The sequence below is a fragment of the Strix uralensis genome, chromosome 10, assembly GCF_047716275.1.
Source record: "Strix uralensis isolate ZFMK-TIS-50842 chromosome 10, bStrUra1, whole genome shotgun sequence".
In the NCBI taxonomy this organism is placed as follows: domain Eukaryota; kingdom Metazoa; phylum Chordata; class Aves; order Strigiformes; family Strigidae; genus Strix; species Strix uralensis.
Window position 1 is genome coordinate 24903922 of NC_133981.1, and position 24007 is coordinate 24927928.

General features: G+C 41.0%; 1 protein-coding gene across 6 annotated transcripts in view; it reads right to left on the minus strand.

Annotated features, from left to right (window-relative positions):
- FGD3 (FYVE, RhoGEF and PH domain containing 3) overlaps window positions 1-24007 on the minus strand; it is a 111931-nt gene that overhangs the window by 9583 nt on the left and 78341 nt on the right. For all 6 annotated transcript variants that reach the window (XM_074879851.1, XM_074879852.1, XM_074879854.1 and 3 more), the window contains 11 exons: window positions 23527-23683; window positions 19439-19577; window positions 18519-18577; window positions 14950-15096; window positions 14288-14380; window positions 13739-13818; window positions 13285-13315; window positions 12668-12769; window positions 8639-8701; window positions 2503-2625; window positions 301-453 (listed from right to left, as the gene is read on the minus strand). In XM_074879851.1, coding sequence (XP_074735952.1) covers window positions 301-453; window positions 2503-2625; window positions 8639-8701; window positions 12668-12769; window positions 13285-13315; window positions 13739-13818; window positions 14288-14380; window positions 14950-15096; window positions 18519-18577; window positions 19439-19577; window positions 23527-23683 — 1147 coding nt within the window. The remainder of the gene's footprint in view (window positions 1-300; window positions 454-2502; window positions 2626-8638; window positions 8702-12667; window positions 12770-13284; window positions 13316-13738; window positions 13819-14287; window positions 14381-14949; window positions 15097-18518; window positions 18578-19438; window positions 19578-23526; window positions 23684-24007) is intronic.

The window sequence follows — 24007 nt, forward strand, 5'->3', positions numbered from 1 at the left end:
TTGTTTATACAGAATAATTTGTGTAAGTCATGTCTTGGAGAAAAGAGTCTGCATTATAGCAGGTTTGAGAAAGCTTCAGTGAATCCTGACAGTCTTTCAGAAGGATGCCATGCTTTTGCACATTCAACACAAGTTATAGGCCAGAGGGTCAAATATCATGGTCAGGAAAAAAAGATAACCAAACAATTTTATGTGTTTTAAATGAATACAGGGTTTGTTGTTTTTTTTTTTTTTTTTTTTAAAAAAGAGACACTCACAAGGGCAGCTAGCACACAAAAAGTTTCTTACTAAATACTGTACCTCTGCAGCTAGTCTTTTCTTCTGTTCTCCAACTGCTTCCACTCCAGGGCTGCATGGGCTTGCTGGTAACTGCAGAAAACACTCTTTACACACTCGATTATGACGGCTATTATCTGCAAGTGGTTTAAACTCGGAGCATTTTGCACAGATCACCTGTATCAGAAAGATGGTGCTTTGTTAGCCATCATTAAAACATAACCGTTCTCCAAAGTGACTTGCAGAACAGTTGTTAGTAAAGTAAAATCCTGAAAACTAATGTAAGCATAAGGTAGAGCCACCAATACAGTACTTGCTTTATTTACCTCCATTAATAATTAACATCTTTGTGATCCATGCTGTGTACCAATACACCTAATTAAAGAAAACATATGCCTTTTGGGAAATACTTCATGATTAACATCATGCAAGTTTGCTTTTCTTTTCTTATAAGCCTTTATGAGTCAAAAAGGGCTATGATAAAGGTTGACAAAGCAATCAATGCTTTTTAATGCCAATCATAAAATGGTCTAAAAAGGACTGATTTTCAGAGTAAAGGTGGCTGATGCTTCCTCATCAATTAGACATTCAGCCTGATAGAACCGAGGAAACCAAGAATCGCTGATCATTTTAAGAACATAGACCAACATATTATCCATTAAAAACTATTTGTCTGATGCCAAATTAACAACTTTTGATTTCTTTCCTCAGCTGCCAAGAGCACACAGCGACATATCAGTCCCATGAAACCAGTGCTTGTGAAGGGTGACGTATCTGCAGCTCTGGAACCTGTTTTCACACTTAAAATCTGACTCTACCACTTGCTGTTGCACAGCTGCTCCAGGGAGAGAAACTGTCCCCTGGGGTGCAGGGCGGGGACAGCCAGCCCGGTTCGACATCCAGCCTGAGGCTGCTGTACAATAACACCCCACAAATGCCCTTCAGTACAGGCCTATGTTATTACATACTGCACTGCAAGTCGTTAATTACTGTATGAAGGTAACTGCCTTAATTCAGCAACTGTTAAGTGAAGCACCATTCTGCCAAGTTATATAAACAAAAGCAAGCTGGCATTTTTAGAAACATGATAGTCTTTCCTTGAGAGAAATTCACTTAATTTGAGTGCTATTGCCACATCACAAAACATCGCATAACCAATAACAGTTTAACAATAAATTATTAATGATGAGTCGTTGTTTGACAATTACCTAAATCACGAAATACATTTCTGGAGGTTTAAAATGTGCCATTGCAACGCTCAGTATTAATTCTTGTTATCTCTCTGTCCACGGGGGAAAGCTATTATTTCACTTCTTGAATAATACTGAACTTTGCAACGGTACATTTTAAACCTCCAGAAATGTATTTCATTATTTTAGTGATTATTAATAAAAACAAACCCGGAAGGTTGAAAATCCCAACTCCAGTGTAAAAGTGTCTCCTCCACAGTATTTTATTTCAATTGCTGAGACTGAGGTTTCTTTAAACATCTTAACTATGCATTTAGGTCTCTCTTCAGCTGAAAATTTATCTCCACTTCAAATGAATAATGGTATTTAAATAACATTATTCTGTACTAGTTACATTAGGAACACTGAACTATGAAACTCAAGTCACAGAAGGCAGGCTTCAGGTCATATTACAGAAATCAATCTCATCTTGGCTGTGGTTGTGATTTTGAGAAAAAAAACTGAGAATTAAGCTGTCAGTTAATGGCACTTCAGTAACCTGGCCTTGAAGCTCAAGGACTGGTTTTTTTTGACTTCTCAAGCAGGAGGAAACCACTTTGGTGCAAGCAATTCTTGACAACTCGGATTTAGGGAAAGAACCACCCGTCCATCTTGAACACTGTATGTTCAGCTGGTCATCCCAGAAAGAGCTGCTGTGTGAAGTAAGGCTGTCAGAAGGCCCCCCTCTTTCTGCAACAACATAGGGGACAACTCCCTCCCCAGATACATGCATATCCCCAGGGAAGGCACCACCTTTCTTCTTATCCACTGAGGCACTGTATTTGCCTTTAAAATAGCACAGACTAGGCTTCTTGTGCCAGAGTTTTGCTCTTTTTTCCTCCGATTCCCAGAGAGTAGAGCAAGTGGAAAGATCTGCTCTGTCAATGACCTGCCATGAACCAGAACATCTTTTAGTTCCTGCACTGAAAAAATAAAAAATTCTCTTTAACGGTCTGTGCAGAAGAAACTAAAAAGCTGAGTGCACTCTGATACTTACTGCCCCACACTGCTTACAGTGGTGCCGCCTTTTAGTGATGGAGTTAAAGCTTTCGCTGCAGCTCTTGCAAGCCTGTTTCTCCTTGTCTCGCTTGGATTTGGAAGATTTCCTACAGGAATCACTCTGAAATAAAAAGTGCAATTACGTGATTTTTTTATTAAAAAAAAGAAAAAGGTCGCAAAACAGCTCATAGAGTTCTACTGACAAAGATCCTCTTTGGGTTTCACACCATTTTAGAAAAGAATTCAGGTCAACTCTGCTGATGGCCTATGGTGGGATGGCTGGCTCAGCCACCAGGTGTTTCTGGTGTGGTATTATGTGATCTCAGATTGCCAAAGCCAATTCCTCAACTCCCTCTCTGCTCACTTGTGCCCTTACTTCCACTGAGCAACCTCATCTCACCATCTGCTGGCAGGGAGGAAGAGTAACTGGCCATGGGGGCTTCTCAAGAAGAGCTTTCCTTCCAGCACTCACCTCTTCCTCCCTGCTGCAATGTGACTTGGTTAAGGAAGATGTTGTTGACTTTGTGAGTGCGTTGTAAACAATCCTGTTTGTGGGGAGGAGATGTGAAGGTTTTGGGAAAAATGGCTTGACTGAAGACATGAATGGTGCTGGCAGTGGATTTTTGCACCACCCAACTTCAAATGCTTAACTGAGGAGTTTCTTTAGGCTCCCTCCCAGCCCATGATGAAACATAAAGCTCCTCAGGAAGATAGGGACACCTACACCAGGGACCTGCTATCACCTGCTCTGGGCAGAAGACACTTTCTATCAGCTGTACAGATAGTCAAACAAGTTTAGCCTCTTAAGCTAAACACCTAAGCTGGTACTTAGAGTCACTTGGTATAATTAAGCCCAATTGTACAATTTTCTGATAAACTGAAGAGCATGAACATGCCAATGTGCAGGTCACAAAAATACAGCTCCACATAGAACTTCATGTAGACCCTGTTTTATTTTTAAAATAAATAAATACTATTCTTCGTTCCTAGTCAGGATGGCTATGTGTAAGGAAACAGCAGCTCCCTGGGGGTCAGCCTGGGGCACCCCCAGCTGGGCAGCGTCTGCATGGAGACCCAAGCCCAAAGGATGACTGCATCATGTTCCTCCTGCACAGCTCTTTGATGAAAATAGGTTTGATAACTCTCTTCACTTTCATCTGTTTGACACACTCATTTAACAAACTACTGGGAGAAGAAACATTTTGTCTAAATCAAAAGAACAGAGGTATTTTACATTTTTTCTGAAAATCAACCAGGTGAAAATCAGGCCCACTGCAGGTTACACAGATTCTGGACTCCATGACAACACCCCCCTTTAAACCACACTAAGTCACAATTTAAGTCCTCCTGAGAGAGAACAATTGGCTCAACAACTTTCCCCTTCTTCAAAGCCTTTATTTAACACAAGGATGTGGGCATGTGGGGGTGGGATGAAAGGCAACTACAGTTAGCAGAGGCTGCCCATGGATCACCAGGCAGGTGTCACCAGCACGAGGGAAATCCTCCCATTTGCCCTAAGCTCTCACCTTGGTGGTTATGACTAACTGGCAGAAGTCACTAATACAGGTTTTCAGGACAATCAAAAAAACCCCCAAAAATCAGATTTTATAAGCTGATACCACTCACCCATCTTTCAGTCTCCTTAAGTCTCTGCCCTGCCCTTCCCTGGTTACAGAGGAAAGCACATTGTCTTTCAGCAGAGCTATTGAAACCACCCTGGCTTGTAATGGCATTACACAATAAAACCACAACTAATTACTTCTAATTGGATTGGAACTTTTAATTTTTATTATCCTTTCTATAGCTGCAATAGCAATGTTTCAAACTTGACTACAAGTACACAGGATGTTTGGAACTCAGCTTGGTGAAGCAGTCATATAGATTTGTTCATTCAGAAAAATCACTATACCCCCATATACACACATATTAACTGCTCAGCAAAGCAGAATGCCTGCAAATCCAAGTCCTCCCCCACACATAAGCGAGTGGGTATTTCACTTTTCTTGTGAAGAACCAGATGTAACCAGTACAACATTGAATTACACCAACTGAACAATGCCTTGGATGAATCACTGGCAAAAACATCCCTTTCAGACTCTATTAGACCCCTCCAAGTAAGGCACATAATTAAGGCGATTCAAAAAGCTTTTACTGATCAGCAGCAATCTACAGAGTAACTTTCTTATTTGTATTATATATATTGGCTAAAGTCAGACATTTCTCAGCCTGATTTTGATGACAATGCTGTTTATTTTTTAGAAGACTGATTTTCCTTCCACTGGCTAGGGCTGGATTCCCCTTAGGTTGTCAGATCAGAGCACTTTCTCACTGGTGGCCCTTATTTTTTCTTTTCTTAACAGTTGAAATTTGCATATAGCATAACAAGCCTTTTGATTCTTATGTTAACAGCAATTTCACTAGTGTTACTGGAACAGCAAGAGCAAAAATGAAGGCACCATTTAGCCTTGTGAGCTGCGACTGGAAGATAATCTTGATGAATGCTAAACAAAACTAGTTTTTGGCTTCCATTCAATACCTACATGTGCCTGCATAGGAAAAATGCTGAAGTTCCTCTAACATGAACTGAACGGACTATTTCATGTGGAAATTGGTTAATTTAATTGGTACTTCAATAGGAACATCCATCATCACCCACATGCATGTTTCTATAACACAGATAAGACCCAAGTTGAATACTTCCTCTAATGAATCTTGTATTTTGCTTCCTCCTCAACGTGAAACAGTCTGGACAGTATTTGCTTTCAGAAATACATGACCCATGTATTTGACAAAGGAAAGAAAGCAGAGAGGGTATTATATCAGGCAAGATTTGTTATGACTGTTACACATGAGCTTTTATTTTAGACCATTATATTTATTTTTGACCACTATATTTTAACTTGCGCTGTAGCATACAACAAGCATTTGATACTAACTTCACTAATCAAAAAAGGCCATGTATAAAGAGGTCTTTAAGTATTTGATGAATACCAGCAAAGTTTCATAGTATTTCTCAACACTCTGAGAATGCAGTGAGAACACAAGAGTTTGAAACCCTGCTCTTGCAGCTCTAGAAAAGATAATAAAAATTAAAATGTATTTTCTTTACAACTTGGCAAATTCCAATGAGCAATTATAGAACAAAGACTTATTCAATATAATGTTATTTAACTGCTGACACTGGGAAAGAATTAAGAAGCCCTTTGCTCTCCATCCCTGTGAAAACCATGAGATATTGCTGCATGGGCAGTAACCCCATCCCTCCCAGCGATGGCCCAGGAAGTTGACCTTGCCACGTACTCTTAACTATACACCATCCAAACAGAGAAGTTTGTGTAAAAACCAAGGACATGCACTGTACTTCACAAACCTTGTTCATCAAAAAGAAATCTAACAGTCACTTTGCAACTGTGTCCTTTATTTCACTAGCTACGTTATTTACTGTTGATGTATGTTAAGAGGGAAGTTAATACAAAGCTGCCCTAGATTCAGCTGGAATATCTTGATCCTAACATACTTTAATAACTGCCATATTTCTCATCTTTCTTGGCGTACCCAGCTCTATTTTGAAGTTGGTGAGTCTTACAGGAACAAACATTTGCATAAATCTGTTCAGAGCCAGGATCTACAATAACTTCTTACAAACTGGGCTGTTTTGACCACTAATTTCCTTTTACCCTACAGCTGCATATAGCTCTAAATCTTGACAGTTTCCTCCAACTTTAAAATTTTGGTGGAAAAAGAATGTATACCCCAGTGAGAGTACAACTCATGCCTAGAGCTAAGTGACTGCAAGGTGAAGGCGTGTGGCTGGCCTGCTTAGGAAAGCAGACATCACATCATCAGTGAACCACTGGAGCCTCCATTTGCTTCTGAAAAGCAGGGAAGAAACACTGAAGAGCTGGTAGAACAGCAAGAAAACCAGTGGTCTCAGGAGGCTGTTGTTCTGTTATTTATTACTTGCTATATATTTCATTCTGTCTGGACCAGTAGGTAGAAATTAAGCCTCAATGCTGTACATGCAACATATACACAGCCTGATGAGACTCTTACATGGGCAGATGCATGAGCAACAAAAGGGTTTCAAATCTTTTCCTTCTCATCACGCTTACACAGTCAGATATTTTCCATTTACAAATTACATATTTGGAGACACCCACAATGGGGCAGAACGTCAGCAGGTGCTTCTGGAAATGCTGAATACACGTGAGAAATTAATTTAAATTACACAGTATACTTTGCACTTTGTAATGCAGCACAATAGTTTAGTTTGTTTCTCTCTATACCAATGTCATACACGCAAGGTTACGCACAAGACAGTCTTCCACTGGACTGTAGGTTCCTCGTGCATGCAGAAGGTTGAGCATGAACTACGCCAGCAGTAGAGTGCAGCAGTCACCACCACGCTGTACAGCAAGCAGACTGCACTTCCTGCAGTAGGTTTTCACTGCCTGGTTATGCTAACGTGCAACACTGAAGAAAACCCCAGCAGCCTCTTCAGGAGAGTCAGCAGAACCACAGGAAGGAGATATTAGTTTGTTGACCACCACTACCACCAAGTGGTTTGCATGTGGAAGCTCTTAAGCACAGAATGTACTTGCTCATGCACTCACTGAGATGTTTCTAAAGGGATGTCATAATGAAAAAATTAGTATTTTCTAAAGCTGCAACTAACATCTGAATTCGTTGCTCATGCTGATGTTTTGCTACAATAAAGCAGAATGATATTCCAGAATCAAAAATACACAATTTTGGGTATTTTTAGCTTTGTGTTTTTGATCAACTCCTTTTCTATTTCCATCTCAGGAATTAAATTTTTCTTTAAATACACAGCTTAAGGAAAATTACTTAGTATGTTGAGATATACCATGCAAATCACTGACACAACTATTTACAATCAACTACAAAGATCTAAATTTTTTATTATTTAATTACAACTAAGATTTACATTTCCCTAAGAAACTTAAGACCAACAGAAATTTTTACGTGTTGTTAAATACTATATAAAGCATCTTTTTCATTAAGTAGCTAGCTCACTATAATATCTGTAACTCAAGGAATAGGGGCACTTAACTGCAAAACTGACTATAAATAAATAAAAAATTGCTTAGGGAAAATATGAAGTGTGAACAAACAATAAAGAGCAAGGAGTACACTAAATACACACACTTACTTCTAATAAGCTCTTGTTTGTGTAGGTCAGGCTGCTGGCTTGTTTTAACAGCTCCTCATTGATACTCTGTAAACTCTACCAGTAAGTAGCTTGGCCAGAGGTCTGGAAGAGCCTGCTAAGTGGCTCCTTTGCTATTAAAAAGGTCATGCTAATACATTATATTCTATAGTATGTCTCAGCAGATAAGGGGTTTTTTTGGTGGTTGTTGTTTCTTCTTCTTGGGGCTTTTTTCAGTAAACTCAGCTGACCCTAAGGCATCTCCTGAAAATGTTATTCTCAGAAGACATTTTAGAAGGGAGGGATAAGAATGCTAAAAAATAGAACTTATTGAGGACTCAAAACCTCTGGTTTGACTCAGCAGCAGTCACAGACATTGTACAGATCAAAATGAAAAATACCTTTAAAAGCATATTTTGCTTTTGCAGCAGCCAATCACTTACAGGCCAGAGATGTATGAAAGTACTATCATCTCCTCCTCTGTATTGGCAGAAACATGAAAAGCACACTATGAAAGCAGCATTAATCAAAATTTGGTTCTGGAGATGAAATCCTGAGTTACGCAACGTGACAGTATTAGCCAGCCAGGTTTCCTTGTCCTCCCTCCCAAGCATTCAGTGTAGCTCCCTATCAGAATTTAAAAACAAACAACCCTTCCCCAAAAATCCCCAATGCTACAAATGGAACAATCAACTTCCCTCCAGCTAGGTTCCCCCTAACTAGGTTCACACACATGTGCAGCATGTCTCTCGAACAGGAGGATTTAAAACCACTGAGGGTGCAAGCTCTGCAGGTAGCTGTGGGTGTAACTTAGCCAAGAAGTTAAGGACAGCATAGCTGCAGCAACACACAGCAGAATATAAACTGATATATTGAAGCATCTCCGATGTTTTTTCCTGCTACAAAAGAAACATAACCCACCCACATCTTGCTCCACCAGAAGTATTAGCTTCAAATTACCTACCCCTCCAAATGCACCACCACCATCTGCTCCTGGCATCGACTCCACCGAGCTGGTGCTGGCTATCTGAGGGGAACGGAACGAGACAGGACAATTTCAACATGGACATTCTTCCTAAAATATATTAAACACTGAAAAAGAAAACACGGCATCGTTTGCTTGTAGCCCCTCAACTACTTGCTTGTGAATACACTTTAATCGCACACACGCTCAGCCACCCTCAAACACTGGGCTGGCTGTGAAGTGGCACTGCTCTGCAGTGCAGGGTGTACCTACCCCCGGTGAGCACTGCAGAAAGCAAACGGCCACCTTCGGAATTACACGGCTCCACTGGAGCCCTGCGAGCCAAACCAGCAAATGCTTTGTGTAGTCAGTGGATTGGGAGGATGAAGAATATTCCATTCAAATAGAAGTCAGTTAAGTTTTTCTTAATTACGTCTCTTAATTTCTTAATAAATGCTAACTGGCATCTGTATGTATTCAATACATATAGAGGGCAACTAACAAACTTATATACACCAAAATCATAGGCTATACTCTAAAAGGAAAACCATCTCACCCATCATTTACAGGGAGTTTGCTAGTTTACAGAGGGTTCTCAAAATATTAGACTCTTTATGATAAATTATCCTGTTATTCCTATAGATCATTCTTCCTTTACCAGTTAGGTAACATCTCATATTTTGAGGTTATCCAAATCTCCAGGGTGTTTTTGCACTCTAGCTTCATTCCATTTGAAAGCAAAAAAGTTTAATCTCTGTTATTAGAAACAACCTGAACGGTAGCTTTGAGTAAGCAGCCAAACTGAGGAGCTATTCATTCTGATCCCTAGTTGTACCTATTTATATACTAACACAATCAATGGACTCTTGAGAACAAGTGAAAAAGCAAATGCATCCCCTTGGGGCTAGGGCTGTGCCACCCCTGGAGCACTTCCTCAGGGAATGCAACTTAATTAAAGGAAAGCATTATGGACTCAACTCAGGTCTAGTTCTGCCTCTACAAAAACCCAGCAACCCTAAAGTCTTCACCTCATTTATTCCCCAATCCTGTGGAAAGGGGTTTCATCCACTGGAACCCTAATCAACGCAGGTATTTAGATCCCTCTGCCTAGTAAAAGGACACCCTGTGTGCTGTGACACTTGGGAAAGGAAATGAAAAATGTGGAGAGAAAAATGGGGTCTGAAGGAGAGATCAAGAAAACACCCAGCAAGTGTCCTTCTTTGCCCTTCTCCCTCCCAAGCATTCAGCGTAGCTCCCTATCAGAATTTAAAGAGTATTTAAAGAGGGAAAAGACTAAATTTCTCTAGTTGCCTGTTCAGATCCCCACGCCCTTTTAATATTTATTTGGAATAATGTGCTAAAAATCAACTCTTAACTCTTAACCTGGAAAAGATTTCAAAAAGGCTTCTCCCTCTTATGTTCCCATTTCCACTCAAAGTGTGTAACATCTGGTATGGTAGAAGACACTTCTTCACGTGTGTGTCAGAACTACCTCAGAGCTAGGAGTAGGAACAGAAATGGGGGTGGGAAATAATGATGATTTAACTGGATCTAAAAATCATGATGTAACTAACAGAAGCACTCCCAAGTCTCAAATCTTAGGGATGACACTTCTGCAGGGCTCAGCCCTCTGTGGCACTTCTCCTTGCCAGCCTTCTGATAACACATGAACTGGGTCCTGAGGTCAAGCAGTGGTAAAAGAAGTCCTTTTTCTTGGGAATATTTTCAGACGCCTTTAAAAAAACCCTTCACATAGCCTTGAAATGCTGCAGATGAAAATGGAAAACAGGGAAACGAGCGTCCTCTTTCTGAAGGAACTAAGCCACAAAGGGATCCTGAAAGCTTTCTGCAAAGACTTCTTGAAAAGATGACTGCTACAGTCACCCTGTAGGGGACTGACTGGCAATGACTCTGAATATTCACCTCCTGACAGGTGGGACTTTATTAATTGCTGTAGATTACTGCACAGGCATAACCTTAAGAATCAGGTCAAATGTCAGATCTCTGCACCTCCAAGAAACCACAAGTCTTCTGTAGGCAAATTACAGGCTGAAGATCATCCCTTAATGCTTGTATGAGCTTATGTAAGTCAGCAGGGAAAACAAAAGCATGATAAGAATTGCATGCAAAGGCATGCACTGGTCATGCAACTGGAATCAATCATAAGCACTGTAACATATCAAGGCCAAGGATGGGAGAAAAGCAATTTGGCTATTTTTCTACAGGCGTATTAGTACCAGAGTCCAATTTCTAGAAGCTGTTACAGATCCAGCCTGGAATCCAAGAATGCATATCTATTTCTTGACTCATGAGAACAAAAAAGGAAGATTATTTTCATTTTTTCCTCTAAAGCACACTGCCCAATATTCCATAAAGATGATGAGATATGTATGGTGGATGCTGCCTACAGCAGCGTATTGCTACTAAGAATGCTCTCCCTATTTGTCCAGTTTTCCTTACAGAACTACCTTCAGCTCTTTTTAACTGACAGCAATTTCTGCCACATTTAGCTGTGACATCAGTTTTCAAAACTGATTATCTAGATAAACTAATCTCCTAAAAATGCAGGTTAGCATTCTGGCATAAAAGAAATTAAGGTTCATACTGCATTAATATCACAGCCAGGAGATAAACCAGACTTCTGCTCTGCTTGACTTTTATGAACCAGTAGAGTATAAACATGTGGCTACACCATTAACACAGAAGGAAAATAAAATGGAATTTACAAAGCAAGATAATAATAATGAAGTTGAACAGACATGGTGTCTTAATTGGATAGAAAGAAGTTTGCTTACTAACAGAAGATTTTTTCCATCTGAGCAGCCATGAGTTACCTTAAAAATATAGGCATAAATTGATTATTTTCTGGTTTTTTTTCCAAGCATTTTTAGCTGGTGAATAGTTCATGATCAGTAAGCTATGCCATATTCTGAAAATGGCTCATTGCTGGCTGCTATCGGCACCAGGAACCCAGACTCTGCGGAGGTTTGTGAAGATTTCCACTGTCAGTCAGGTTAATGCTGGGATGAAAGGAAAATCTAACATCACCCCTGAGCCCCCTGAGAAATCACTCAGATAAAAATCCAGCATTACTGAGTCACTGAATCAGATCTGGGAAAGGAGAGGTTTCACAAATGGTTAAGTAACAACAAACAAACAAACTGTTTAGGAGGGCAGGGGAGGGGGAAGATAAAAAGAAAGATCCCCAAGTTTAATCTCTGCAGATGGACCTTCTCTCCCTGTGCTCCAAGATCTACTACGTTTGACCACTGACATCATCAACACAGAGGCAGCTCTGCATGAAATTCCTAAAAATTTCCCACTCCCAGGCCCTCTCCTCTTTAGCTTGTGGCAAATGTCTGTGGCTAAGGTTATCACCATCGTTTTCAAGTCAAATGAAGAGATATTGCTATCATCCTCATGTGAATATTTCCAAAACAGAATTCCTAGCAAACACAGCATAGACTAACACATTACAGTTGTAGAGAAACTGAATAAACTTTCAAGACTATTTCGTGTGTTTAGTTGAGGAGTATTCTTTCCAAAATATATTTGTTATCTATAAGACAGTATTTTAAAGATCCTTTTAAAATGCACCAATTTCCTTTTCAGTCTAGAACTTTTTAAATAATAATAAGAAAAAAGAAATAATCCCGAAACACATCTTTGAAGAGATGGGGAAAGGTAATGAACAAAATCTCCCCGGCACACAAACATCATTCCAGACAGCCAACCACTCATAACATTGAAGAACTACACCTGTTATGCTAAATGAGCCACTAGTCTGGAAAACATGACTGATAGGTCTCTTGCACTGAATTACCCTGGGTAATTTATTCCATACCTGCATGGCTGAGTAACTATGACTGATACGCATTTGAGAGGCAGAGGAACGGAGCTGACTGTACTGTAATGTAATATAAAAATCTAGAACTAGACCACACTGTTTTGAAGTTAGCTGTGTAAATCTGGTTTCACTGTTGGTGAAACTGTTATAGCAAAGAAGGAGAATTAAGCACTTGTACTTACTGAGGAATCAGGAAGATGCTCCTCCTCTTGAGAAAAAGAGCTGTTGAAAGCTCTAAATGTCTCACTGTTCTGTTTGTGCTTTTCAATTGTTGCTTGGATGACCTGAGACAAAAATTCCAGCAAAGATGAGGAGCGTCACAAAAGGAGCCTTGGAAAAATTCTCTCATAGGAAGATAGTTACGATTATCATTTCAGTGAAAACCCCTTACACTTGCATAAATGAAATGGAAACTTAAAAGCCTTAATAACTATGAGTGGTGGTGTTAACTCACCACTGTTTAAGCTAAAAACAAAGACTGCTATCAGACAGCGTCTCTACAAGTCAGACTGCAAGAATATACAAAGCTAATCTCTGATGCCTCAGTCTCTTCTCTCACTGGGCTTGGAGGACTGCAGGACACAGGAATCCATTCGAAGCCCCTGTTCACTGCCTGGAGACAGTGGGTCAGCAGTGGGACCCTGACTGTGGCTCCTCAGTTCTCCATAAACAGCTTCACCAGACTGGACTACCCAGCTTCCTTTCACACCCACACTAATTCAGACCCCCAAAAAGATAATTTTAAAAACAGAAGGTGCTGATTGCATAGTGATTTCCACCCAAATGGTTTTGTATTAACCTGAATCCATTCCCTCTTCTCCTCTTCTGTCCTGTTAAAAGAAAAATACAGAAAACATCGTAACTCTACTTCCAGTATTTTCTGTAAATTCAATTCACATCTTCACAGCTTTATATCCTTTAAGATTTTAGCTTTGCTATCCACTATTTTGTAAACATTATTAACAATTATTGACCTCAATTATTACCATATGTCAAAAATGTTTGAATTATTAATACATTGGAACCTACAAGCACTATTACAACCATTGTAAGCATTCAATAAAGCAAATCACTATAGCACTTTAACACACTCTGCCTTAGGACCAACATATTCTCTTACATACGTAAGTTACACATCTCTGATGCTCATCTCCTGGTTTAAAGCTGTGTCATACCAGCACAGACACACCCCCCAGATCATAAATTTCTCAACAAATATTCACAAACCTCGAAAGACAGAACAAGCACCATACCTGGCTTGTAGTTCCAGCGATCTCTTTTTTCCTGTTATTGAAAAAGTATGAGCCACATTTTGCTTGGCAATTTCTTGGACCTGTGAAAAGAACATGCCAGCTTCTTACTAGTCTCCATTGTCTTTCAATCATTTTTAATGACTTGCAAATATATTCATTCTTTGAAATACTTAGTTGAAATGATCACTCAGAATACAGTAAAAAGAAGAAAAACCAAAGGATTGTTTCCATAATTACTCATCTTGCTACAGAACTTCTGAATCTGTATCACAGCAGCCAGTCCCCCACAGCAGTAGGGGGAAAAGGTGGCTGCAGTATGAGTCAGGTGACAAGAGAAGGCTTTCAATCAACGCATGGCAGAGTCACATTTTTTTACTCACCTTTGGGTGATTACCTCATAATAATTAAAAAAAAACAGAGATCCAAAGCTGGATTTTAGAATTTTATTCTATTTCCACATACAGATACTGTTATGTTTTTTGATTCAGAGGGGATCTGATGCTATCGAGTGGGGAAGCATTAAAACGGGGGAAAAGAAGAGATGCAAACCTGCAGTCCTGCAATGTCCATCTTCTCTCGAACACTGAACTTCTGGCCTATAAGCCTCAGTTTTGGCACACAGTATAGCACCATGCTGTTGAACTGTAACAAGGGAAGATTTTAAGTTAAGGCATCCCATGCTGGACAGAGCCTGCATTTTTACAGTTTAGGACTCTGGTGGGTTTTACTCTAACATTCAGTTCTCAAGAAGGAATTTAAGGAGCAAGCTAGGCGCAGATATCATTACTTGAAAGAAGCAGACAGACAGAAACACGTCAGCCAGTTACTTCCCCCTTCTCCCCCTCTCTCTGGTACCCCTTTGACGGCCTTGACAGCAAATGAGAGCTATCAGTGTTAGCGAGAGCTGGCCATCTTATGTGGCAAGGTGGTACAGCTGGAAACGCACCTCCTTGGGCACTTCGCAAAAACGCAGCCTCTGAGGAAGCAGATGGGAAAGACCCCTTGGAGCCTCACAAGCCATCAGCAAAGGCACAAGTGTGGAAGAAGGAAGGAAATCCTCAAGGAAAGAGCATCAAGAGAAAACTGCTGCTCATCGGAAGGAGTAGCTGGGCTCAGTGGGTGAATGCGTTTTGTATTTGAGATCAGGAAGATGGAAATGTACCATTTCACAGTACAGCTCTGAAAATAAAGAGAGTAACGGAAGAACTCACCAGGAATAAATACCTATCCTGCGCTGTGCCGTTCTTTGCTGAAAGTTTCTGAATGTGTCCTTCTTTAATGAGCTCATTGGCTGGGTTAACAATATCCTCTTCACCACCGAGTCGCTCATAAACTTCCAAAAGCTTATGCATCTTTTCCTGCAAGTACAAAACCCCCAGCAATTTAAAAAAAAAAAAAATAATTCCACTTGGTCTGTTACCCACAGTATCATTTCTGTGGTAAGTGTAAATAAGAAGGAAAGAAAATAGTCTTTCACTTCTGCTATAGCTTTGCATTTTCAAAAATTAATGAATACCTGTTCCATACTCTTCAGTACTCTTCCCCACTCTATATTAGTCACTCATGAGTCATACTTGTATTGTACCTTTTTAATAACATTTTGAGATCAATCTATTTGATATTTTTAGATATTCCTCATCAACAATCAATACATATCTTTGAAAGCAATGGCATCAGGTCCCAAAAAATCAATGGCCATGTTGGAGACTAGTACATTACCAAATTGTTTCCAGGTTTGAATTTATTAACTCAGCTTTCACCCCACATCTCAGACTAAAGATTTCTGCTGCAGTGTGATCGCTTCTCAGCTTCTGAGAAGTTTCAGCTCTTGTATTGTTGCTGACAGAATGGCAGGTAGGTCTCCATCAGGAAGCATGGCCATATTCTGCATTTCTAAGCTAAGCCTAAAACCTCAGCTGTATGGGGAATGATGCAGCCTTATGCAGGGGCCTCCAAGGCAAAAAGTACCTCTGAAACAGGCCAGGACAAAGTGCTTAAAATATAGTTTTAATGTCATTCAGTCATCCTTATGTCTTGATCAAAATTCTTTATGAAGGGATTAATTTTTCCTTTTCAGCAAAGCACTGTTTCTGCTTTATATTGTCATCCTAATATTAAAGTCCCTCTACACAGCGTTCAAATGGATAAAGGTAACTAGCTCATCCACTCTTGCTACGGAGTTACAGAATTTGGAATGGTTTGGCTTTCAACCACAAGCTGGACTGATGTGCTTCAAACAGCACTGTCAACAAACGGTCAGAAAGTGAGGACAGAGATCTATGCTATTACACACAAATATATGCCCAAATGCATCTCTAAATCAAGGCTCTACCTATCCGTAGATTAAGTTGGAATTTCAGGTCTTTACACACTTTGTTCACTCTCATTTACCTAGAGAATTTTCATCACAAATATACATCACACCAGTTCCTGTTTTAATCAGTTCTTCTGGCCAATGATTAAACAAAAGAACAACAAAAAAATCCCACCAAAAACCCCCAAACAAAACCAAACTCTTAAAACAAACACACTGCAAAACAAAATGGAAGGTGGGACGCTGTGGGCTAAAAACAAATAAGCAAATCACCTAAGGCCCAAAAGGCAGTAGATTTTTTCTACCAAATGGGAAGATGAGCAAGAGATCCCACTAACTTAAAACCAAACAAAAACCAGTGAACTTATCAAGCCAATTTTTTTAAAGGAGAAACTAGAACACTAAGAGCAGATCCAAAACCTGAACTGCACTTTTAGGAAAAGTCAGCTTTGGAAGCATGATTTATTTCTTCTACTACACCACAATAGAAGGGAGCAGCCAACAATTATTCAAACCTCCATTGACTTTCAGAGATTTTGCTACAGCCCTTGCTCTTCTTTTGGTTTGGCTCCAACCCCACGCAGCCGTTTGTGCCATCCCGCAGGGCTCTGCAGAGGCTTTCGCGCTGCACTGCTCCCCGCCAGCCCTCGACGACCGCCCCAGCACGCCCGTGGCACCTTCTGCCGGGACACGGCAGTTGGGAAACCAGGAGGTCAAACCTGAAATTCTTACTCAGATATTTTTCCTTCGAGTCTCTGCTCAGGCAAAACCTATTAATTACAGAAGAATTCAATGCAGTAAGAAGCCATGTTTAGAGGCTTCAGGTTCTTATCAGCAACAAACAGGGGGTCCAAAATTATTATAACAGCCTTTTCTAATAGGTTTTAATGTGCTAACAGAAAAAACATCCAACACAGAAAGCAACTAGCTGGTGGCTTCATATTCCTGCTGTCTGTGGAGATACTATACGCAGTCCCCAGCAAGATAGTTGTTCAAGGCCCCAAACCAGAAAAATTTCCACCAAAATACATCTTTATCAAGAGAACATGCTAGACTCAAATAGAAACAGACAGTTTCAAAACTGGTTTTCACTGAGACATACTGAAAATACACAGACATCAGCTGGTTACTTCCCCGTAGCAGCCACAGGAAACATGGTCTCATGGTGTCCCCACTGGCCGGGAGAAGGAAGGAAGGGTCTGATCCGGAAAGGCACATAAACCTTGTACCCACAAAGAGTTCTAAGCCAGACACGTGGCATTTCAGGTCTATTAGATACAAAAGCTCCTGAGGCACTATGCTGGTTTTGGCTGGGATAGAGTTAATTTTCTTCCTAGTAGCTGGTATGGGGCAATGTTTGGGATTCCTGCTGAAAACAGTGTTGATAACTCAGGGATGTTTTAGTTACTGCTGAGCAGCGCTTACACAGAGCCAAGGCCTTTTCTGCTCCTCACCCCACCCCACCAGCGAGTGGCTGGGGGGGCACAAGGGGCTGGGAGGGGACACAGCCGGGACAGCTGATCCCAACTGACCCAAGGGACATCCCAGACCATATGGTGTCATGCTCAGCACATAAAGCTGGGGCAAGAAGGAGGAAGCGGGGGACATTCAGAGTGGCGTTTGTCTTCCCAAGTCACTGTTATGTGTGATGGAGATGGCTGAGCACGTGCCTGCTGATGGGAAGTGGGGAATGAATTCCTTATTTTGCTTTGCTTGCACACGCAGCTTTTGCTTTACCTGTTAAACTGCCTTTATCTCAACCCATGAGTTTTCTCACTTTTACCCTTCCGATTCTCTCCCCCATCCCACCAGGGGGAGGAAGCGAGCAGCTGTGTGGGTCTGAGTTGCCAGCTGGGGTTAAACCAGGACAGGCACTTGGGTGCACAAAATGGGTAACACCTGTAACTATAAAGCCCATTTACTTTAATGGTAATGCACTATAGGTGTTCTGTATGTGAAGTTCATGCCAACATTCAGAATCTCCACAGTCAGACTGCCCAGCTTCAGCAGTATAGCTTACCAAAGCTACTGACACAAGCTAAATGCACTCTATGCATTTAAGACAAGCAAAAATCAAACCAAAACAACCTCTGGTCTGGTGAAGACCTGTAGGACTAAAAATTAGCGTAAAAATCTGCAAGAACACCTTATGAATGGAACTAATTGGAATACTTTCAACATTTTTCAATGAGAAGCAAATAATGAGTTTTATGAAGACATCCTTTTTCAACCCATTGAGTCCTCAAGAACAAGGAAAGTGAAATTTAGGCCCAACCACCCATGGTAACCACAATAGGATCATTTATGATAAAGAGAACTCCGATATCCAACTGATGTTTAAAGCCTGACTTGCTGTATTTGAAAATTCTCCCCAGCCTACTTTATGGAGCCTATTGCAATGGGGGACCATTGGTTCAACCAAGTGTTTCAGTCAGATTACAAGTCCATTAAGCAATTCCTACTCACCATCTTTCGGATGGCTGCATTTGAATGATTTGCTGCTGTAGATATGAGCTCCAGTGACTCTGCAACAAAGGTAGCAACAGTTACGCATTCTCCAGATTATATCTGTTAATAGCACCTTGGGAGTTTTTTTAACCTCCCTGATTAGTGTTTTTCTTGATAAATTCCTGTTGCAAAAGCAAGGACTGTATTTTTTCCTTCCATAAAATAAGCGGAGTGCCTATAATATACACAATCACTTCTGCATGTTCAGCTGGTCCATGTGCATCTAAATGTTTAATCTTTCTCTCCTAAAAGTCTAGGTGAGCCAAAGCACACAGTGACAAAAAAAAAAATACCACCCTCTAGGAATCAACCTACTGAAAGTTAACCTAAGTCTCACTTAAGTCTTCACAAGCATGTTTTTAAGAGTGTTTTCCTAAAACAGGGCTTGTGTGCTTGCAGTAACATGAACTCTGTTTTGGTCAAGATCACAAACTCCTACCGACTTCCAACAGAAGTCCATTTCTCTCATTTCTTTGCATTAACAGAGTCTAACCTGTTTTCCTAGGCAAGTATATACATTTAAGACCATTCTTATTTTCTTCCTTTGGCAACTGCAAGTATGTCTTCTTGTATTTGTCCTTGGCCACACAATGGATTAAATAAAAATGCCAGATGTTCTACCATTACAAACCTCAATATTTTGTCACTGTTTATTTGCCAAAACTTCCTTCATTCCTAGAACTGACATATCAACTCTTTTCTTCTCTACTCTAAGAGCATGCAAAATCCCTTTGTGTTATGTCTGGCAATAATTTGATTAATTCAAATCTACGTTCTTTCTACTAAAGCCCTAGTTGAAAGTATCGGAATGTGTGAGGAAAAAATTCTCCAAGATTGTATTGTGCTTGCTCATTACACAGAGAGGAGTTTACATGTACTTTCAGCGTCTTTCCTGTCTGGAGACTCTTCTGGAAGTTTCTTTAAATAGTCCTTTAGGAGAAGCTCATAGCGAGGAATCCTTTGCACTGGTTCAAGCATGTGATGCTGTAATGTCAGGTTTCCACACACCTCCTGTTTCTGTAACAGAGAGAAAACAAGCACAAAAGGGTTTGCTTTTGTTCCTGCCTTTGGTGTTAAACAGCAATGAAAAATGACCACTCACATACAGTTAGGGCAGCGTAAAACAACTTCTCAAGCTATCACAGAATCATAGACTCATTCAGGTTAGAAAAGACATCAAGTCCAACCATGAACCTAACACTGCCAAGTCCCCCCATTAAACCATGTCCCCAAGCACCACATCCACACGTCTTTTAAATACCTCCAGGGACGGTGACTCCACCACTTCCCTGGGCAGCCTGTTCCAATAGTTGACAACCCTTTCAGTGAAGACATTTTTCCTAATATCCAATCTGAACTTCTGCTGGCATAACCTGAGGCCATTTCCTCTGTCCTATCACTTGTTACTTGGGAGAAGAGACCAACACCCACCTTGCTACAAGCTCCTTTCAGGTAGTTGTAGGGAGCGATGAGGTCTCCCCTCAGCCTCCTTTTCTCCAGGCTAAACAACCCCAGATCCCTCAGCTGCTCCTCACAGGATGTGTGCTCTAGGCCTTTCACCAGCTTCATTGCTCCTCAATGTCTTTCTTGTAGTGAGGGACCCAAAACTAGAACACAGGATTCGAGGTGTGGTCTTGCCAGCGCTGAGTACAGGGGGGTCCTAGTCCTGCTGGCCACACTATTTCTGATACAAGCCAGGATGCTACTGGCCTTCTTGGCCACCTCAGCACACCGCTGGCTCATATTCTGCTGGCTGTTGACCAACCCCCCCAGGTCCTTTTCAGCTGGGCAGCTCTCCAGCCACTCCTCCCCAAGCCTGTAGCGTTGCAGGGGGTTGTTGTGACCGAAGTGCAGGACCCAGCACTGAGCCTTACTGAACCTCATTCAGTTGGCCTCAGCTGTCCAGATCCCTCTGTGGAGCCTTCCTACCCTCAAGCAGACAGGACAAGACAAACGCTAACAGGTTTCACATGAACCTTTGTCCCATATCTGGCATTTTCTTCAGATATGCAGTAATCTTCTTTTAGATTTTGCATGTTTCTTCACAGGCTCAGAAAAGTTCTTCCCATCCATGGCCCTATGCAGCATTTTTCCCCCCAAAGGCCGCATAAAATCAGAAACCCCACGGGGCTATATTGCTTGCTAGAGCTTACTGTATGAGCAGCAGATACACTGCTCACACAGCACCTCAGAAGAAGGAGCTGCCTCAAATTCTTTTTTTTTTACTTGACCAAGAAGGAGGTAGGTTTGAGACTGATTACACTAAATATTACCCGATAAGGCACCAACCTGCCCTTGCAATGGTACTGAGTGTTGTACACAGTAAGAATAAGTAACTTGCTTCAAAGCACAGAGGAAGTTTCTGTTAGCAATGTAATCTGACTCCTGAATCCCACATCAGCATGTTAACCACATATATACACACACTCCCTTCTCCATAGCATTATTTTTACATCAGCTCACTAATGCCACGTCTTGATCTGTTCCAGTGTAAGCAGCCCCTCAACAACCACATTAATTTCAGTATGCTTTTCTCAGAGAAAGGTACTTGTTTCAGGTATCTGTAATTTTCCTCATAAATATTACAGCTCATGACACACTGCTGACTCGCCCAATTCTCAAAGCAAAGCCTGGAGATAATGAGATGAATGTCTGATAGAAAAATATTAGCTATCCTTCCAGAAATCCAAAGATGTAAATCTGCTTTTCAAAATACCTTGTCACAATGTAGCAGGGTGAACAATATTTCTGTTTATAGGAGATGAAGTGAATTTATTATCTCTCAGAGTTTTACAGCACCACGTTTCACAGAAAATACAACTGGTATGGAAAGAATCAGAGATTCTGGGAAGAACTAAAAGGGGCACAGAACTGCACTACTGCATATTAGCACTTGGTGGATTCACAAATCCACTTACTGTAACCTTCTCCATTGTCTTTTTATTCCTGCAATAGGATGAACCTTAACACTGGAAAGCAATAGGGAAGCCGAGGAGGAAGTCACTTCAAGGCTCACATCAGTTGTATTCATGTGCCAAGTGTACCCTCTCTAAAAAGTCAGCAGTGACAGAACAACTGTTCCAAATAGGAAAAGTTTAATGCTGTGCAGTTCTTAAAAGTTTACAGAGTTTACACTGCAATTCAAATGACTTTACTAGAGAAAGGATAAATGTTTATTCTGTTTAAATGATCTGATAATCCAAGCCACAGAAATATACATTAAAAAGTACCTATGTGATGGCATAAGAAAAAAGATGACAAAAGAAAAGTCCTAATAAACTCACCAGTTATCAAGTTTTGGCTCCTGTAGGTGGATGTGAACTGAACAGAAAGAATGTTTATCTTCAAGGTCAGCAAAAGTAAACTTGATATAACTCTTAGAATTCACTTATAAGTACCATTTGATTTTTGTTTTCTGTTTTCCCTAGTTTAGCATAATTAATAATTGTTAATGCCTTAAGCTGTATAAATATTCCATTAACAGCCCAGGTGGACCATGCGTTACTGCAGGATCACAGCAGACTTCAACTGGTATTTTGAAAAGCAACTGTGGCTTCTGATAGCACAGAGATAGGTCAGGTAAGCGCACTAAGTATTTTGGGTCAAATCTTTGCCTCATGTAGCTACAATCATTGACAGAAGAGAAGGTGCTTTATGCTCCAGTGAAACAGGCGTCCGAATGGTATCTCCTGCATGCACGGCCTGCGCTCGTACTGCCTGTCAAACTTCTGCTCGGGGAACAACAGAAATACTCATGGTCTCAGACAACTGCAGACCAGTTTTGCAGACTGACAGCTACCACAGATCGCCTGTGTTGGTAGCTTGGTGGTGAGAAGAGACAGATGAATTTTAGGGTGGGCAGAGCCTGTGTTGTAGGGAAAACAGTCACAAACTGATTTACACTTCAGAAAGCCATGTCAGTGGCTTGACACAAACTGAAAACAGCAAAACGCCAAACGCCTATGTGCTCTCTTTTTTTTTTTTTTTTTTTTTTTTTTACAGTGCTTGCTTCACAGAACCTCAGTGAGAGCAGGCTGGGTTCAGACAGAAAAAGTTAAGAAAAGGCCAAGTGGAGTGAGAGCCTGGTAGGGAAGGAGCTTCCCCAGTTCCTGCTTCTCCAAGCTTCTGTCAGAGTCACGGCCGGTTGGCAGCCCTGACCCTCAGCACAGGGCCTCTCCTCTCCCAGCTTCCTGGGGGATTACTTGATTCCCAACAGCTGGCCCAGCCACAATCTGCCTTTTAGGGCAGGCAGCTGTGCTCTCTCCTCAGCTTAACCCGCTCCTTGCCAGCCCTTCCCTCCCAAAGGACGGCATCTGCTTTCCCAGCACTGGCGGAGGGATGATTGCAAGTGTGCTGGAGCCTGCTGCATCCCTGCAGCTGGCCTGGGCCTGAGGGGGAGAGAGGTTTTACAGATACACCAGCATAAGCAGAGCTCTTCCCCCCTCCCCACATGGCTTTTTGTATAATTAAGAGAAAATACACGAAAATCCATGCTAAGCATCCTCCTGCAGAGCTGTGATCCCCCAGACCTGCATGCCAACTTGTGAGCCTCAGAAAAATCAGACAAACAGCAGAAGCTGCCAGTGACATGCCCAAACTCAAACACATCCACCTCAGGATGAAAATCCATCTATTAAAAAGCAATTAAAATTAGTAATGAGGAAGAGAAATCAAAAAGAGTTGATAAATGGACAATGCTCGCAGTCAGAACTGCCGGGCCAATGGCGAAGTTTCATTCTGTGACTTCTGATACTCTTAAATACACGAGTGGAGAAAAAGCTACCTATGTGAAAAATCTGTGTTGCACAGCAAAAGAGAAGAAAGAACTGACACTAAAACTGTATATTTTTACTATTAGAGCAGTGTTACCTTGTAGCTAAACACCGTGTGTCACACGCCAGAAAAAAAACCCCTCACACCAATGAATGAGGACCTCCAAGCCATATTATGCCAATTAACAACATACCTGTATGTTCTGAACAACATCTTTGAATGGAGATGACCTCTGCATACATGTGTTCACCATGTCCATTGCCCTGTCGAAGTTCTTTACATATTCTCCATACATCTTCAGAAAAGGAGCAAGTTTCTGTAGGATATCTCCCAGTCGTGGGTTGACGTTCCTATGAGAGAGAGACAGGTAAGTACTGAAATCTCTGGAAATCAATTCTATCTTCAGAGGGAAAACACAACTGTAAGACTTCCACAGTTGTCTTCCACATGCACAAGCACTTACACACATATGCAATCAAGATATTTCAGGCTAAGTTTAGTTTAAAGTAATCTATCTATACAGTACCCTGGATGAAACCTTAAACATTAATCTAGATGTACAAAGGATGATATTTCTGCCCTCACCATCACTCTCTTAAGTGAAGATCAGATTCAAACTGACTATGCATTATTAAAGAAGTATTTATGTTTCTCTGCTGTCCGGCACAAAATTT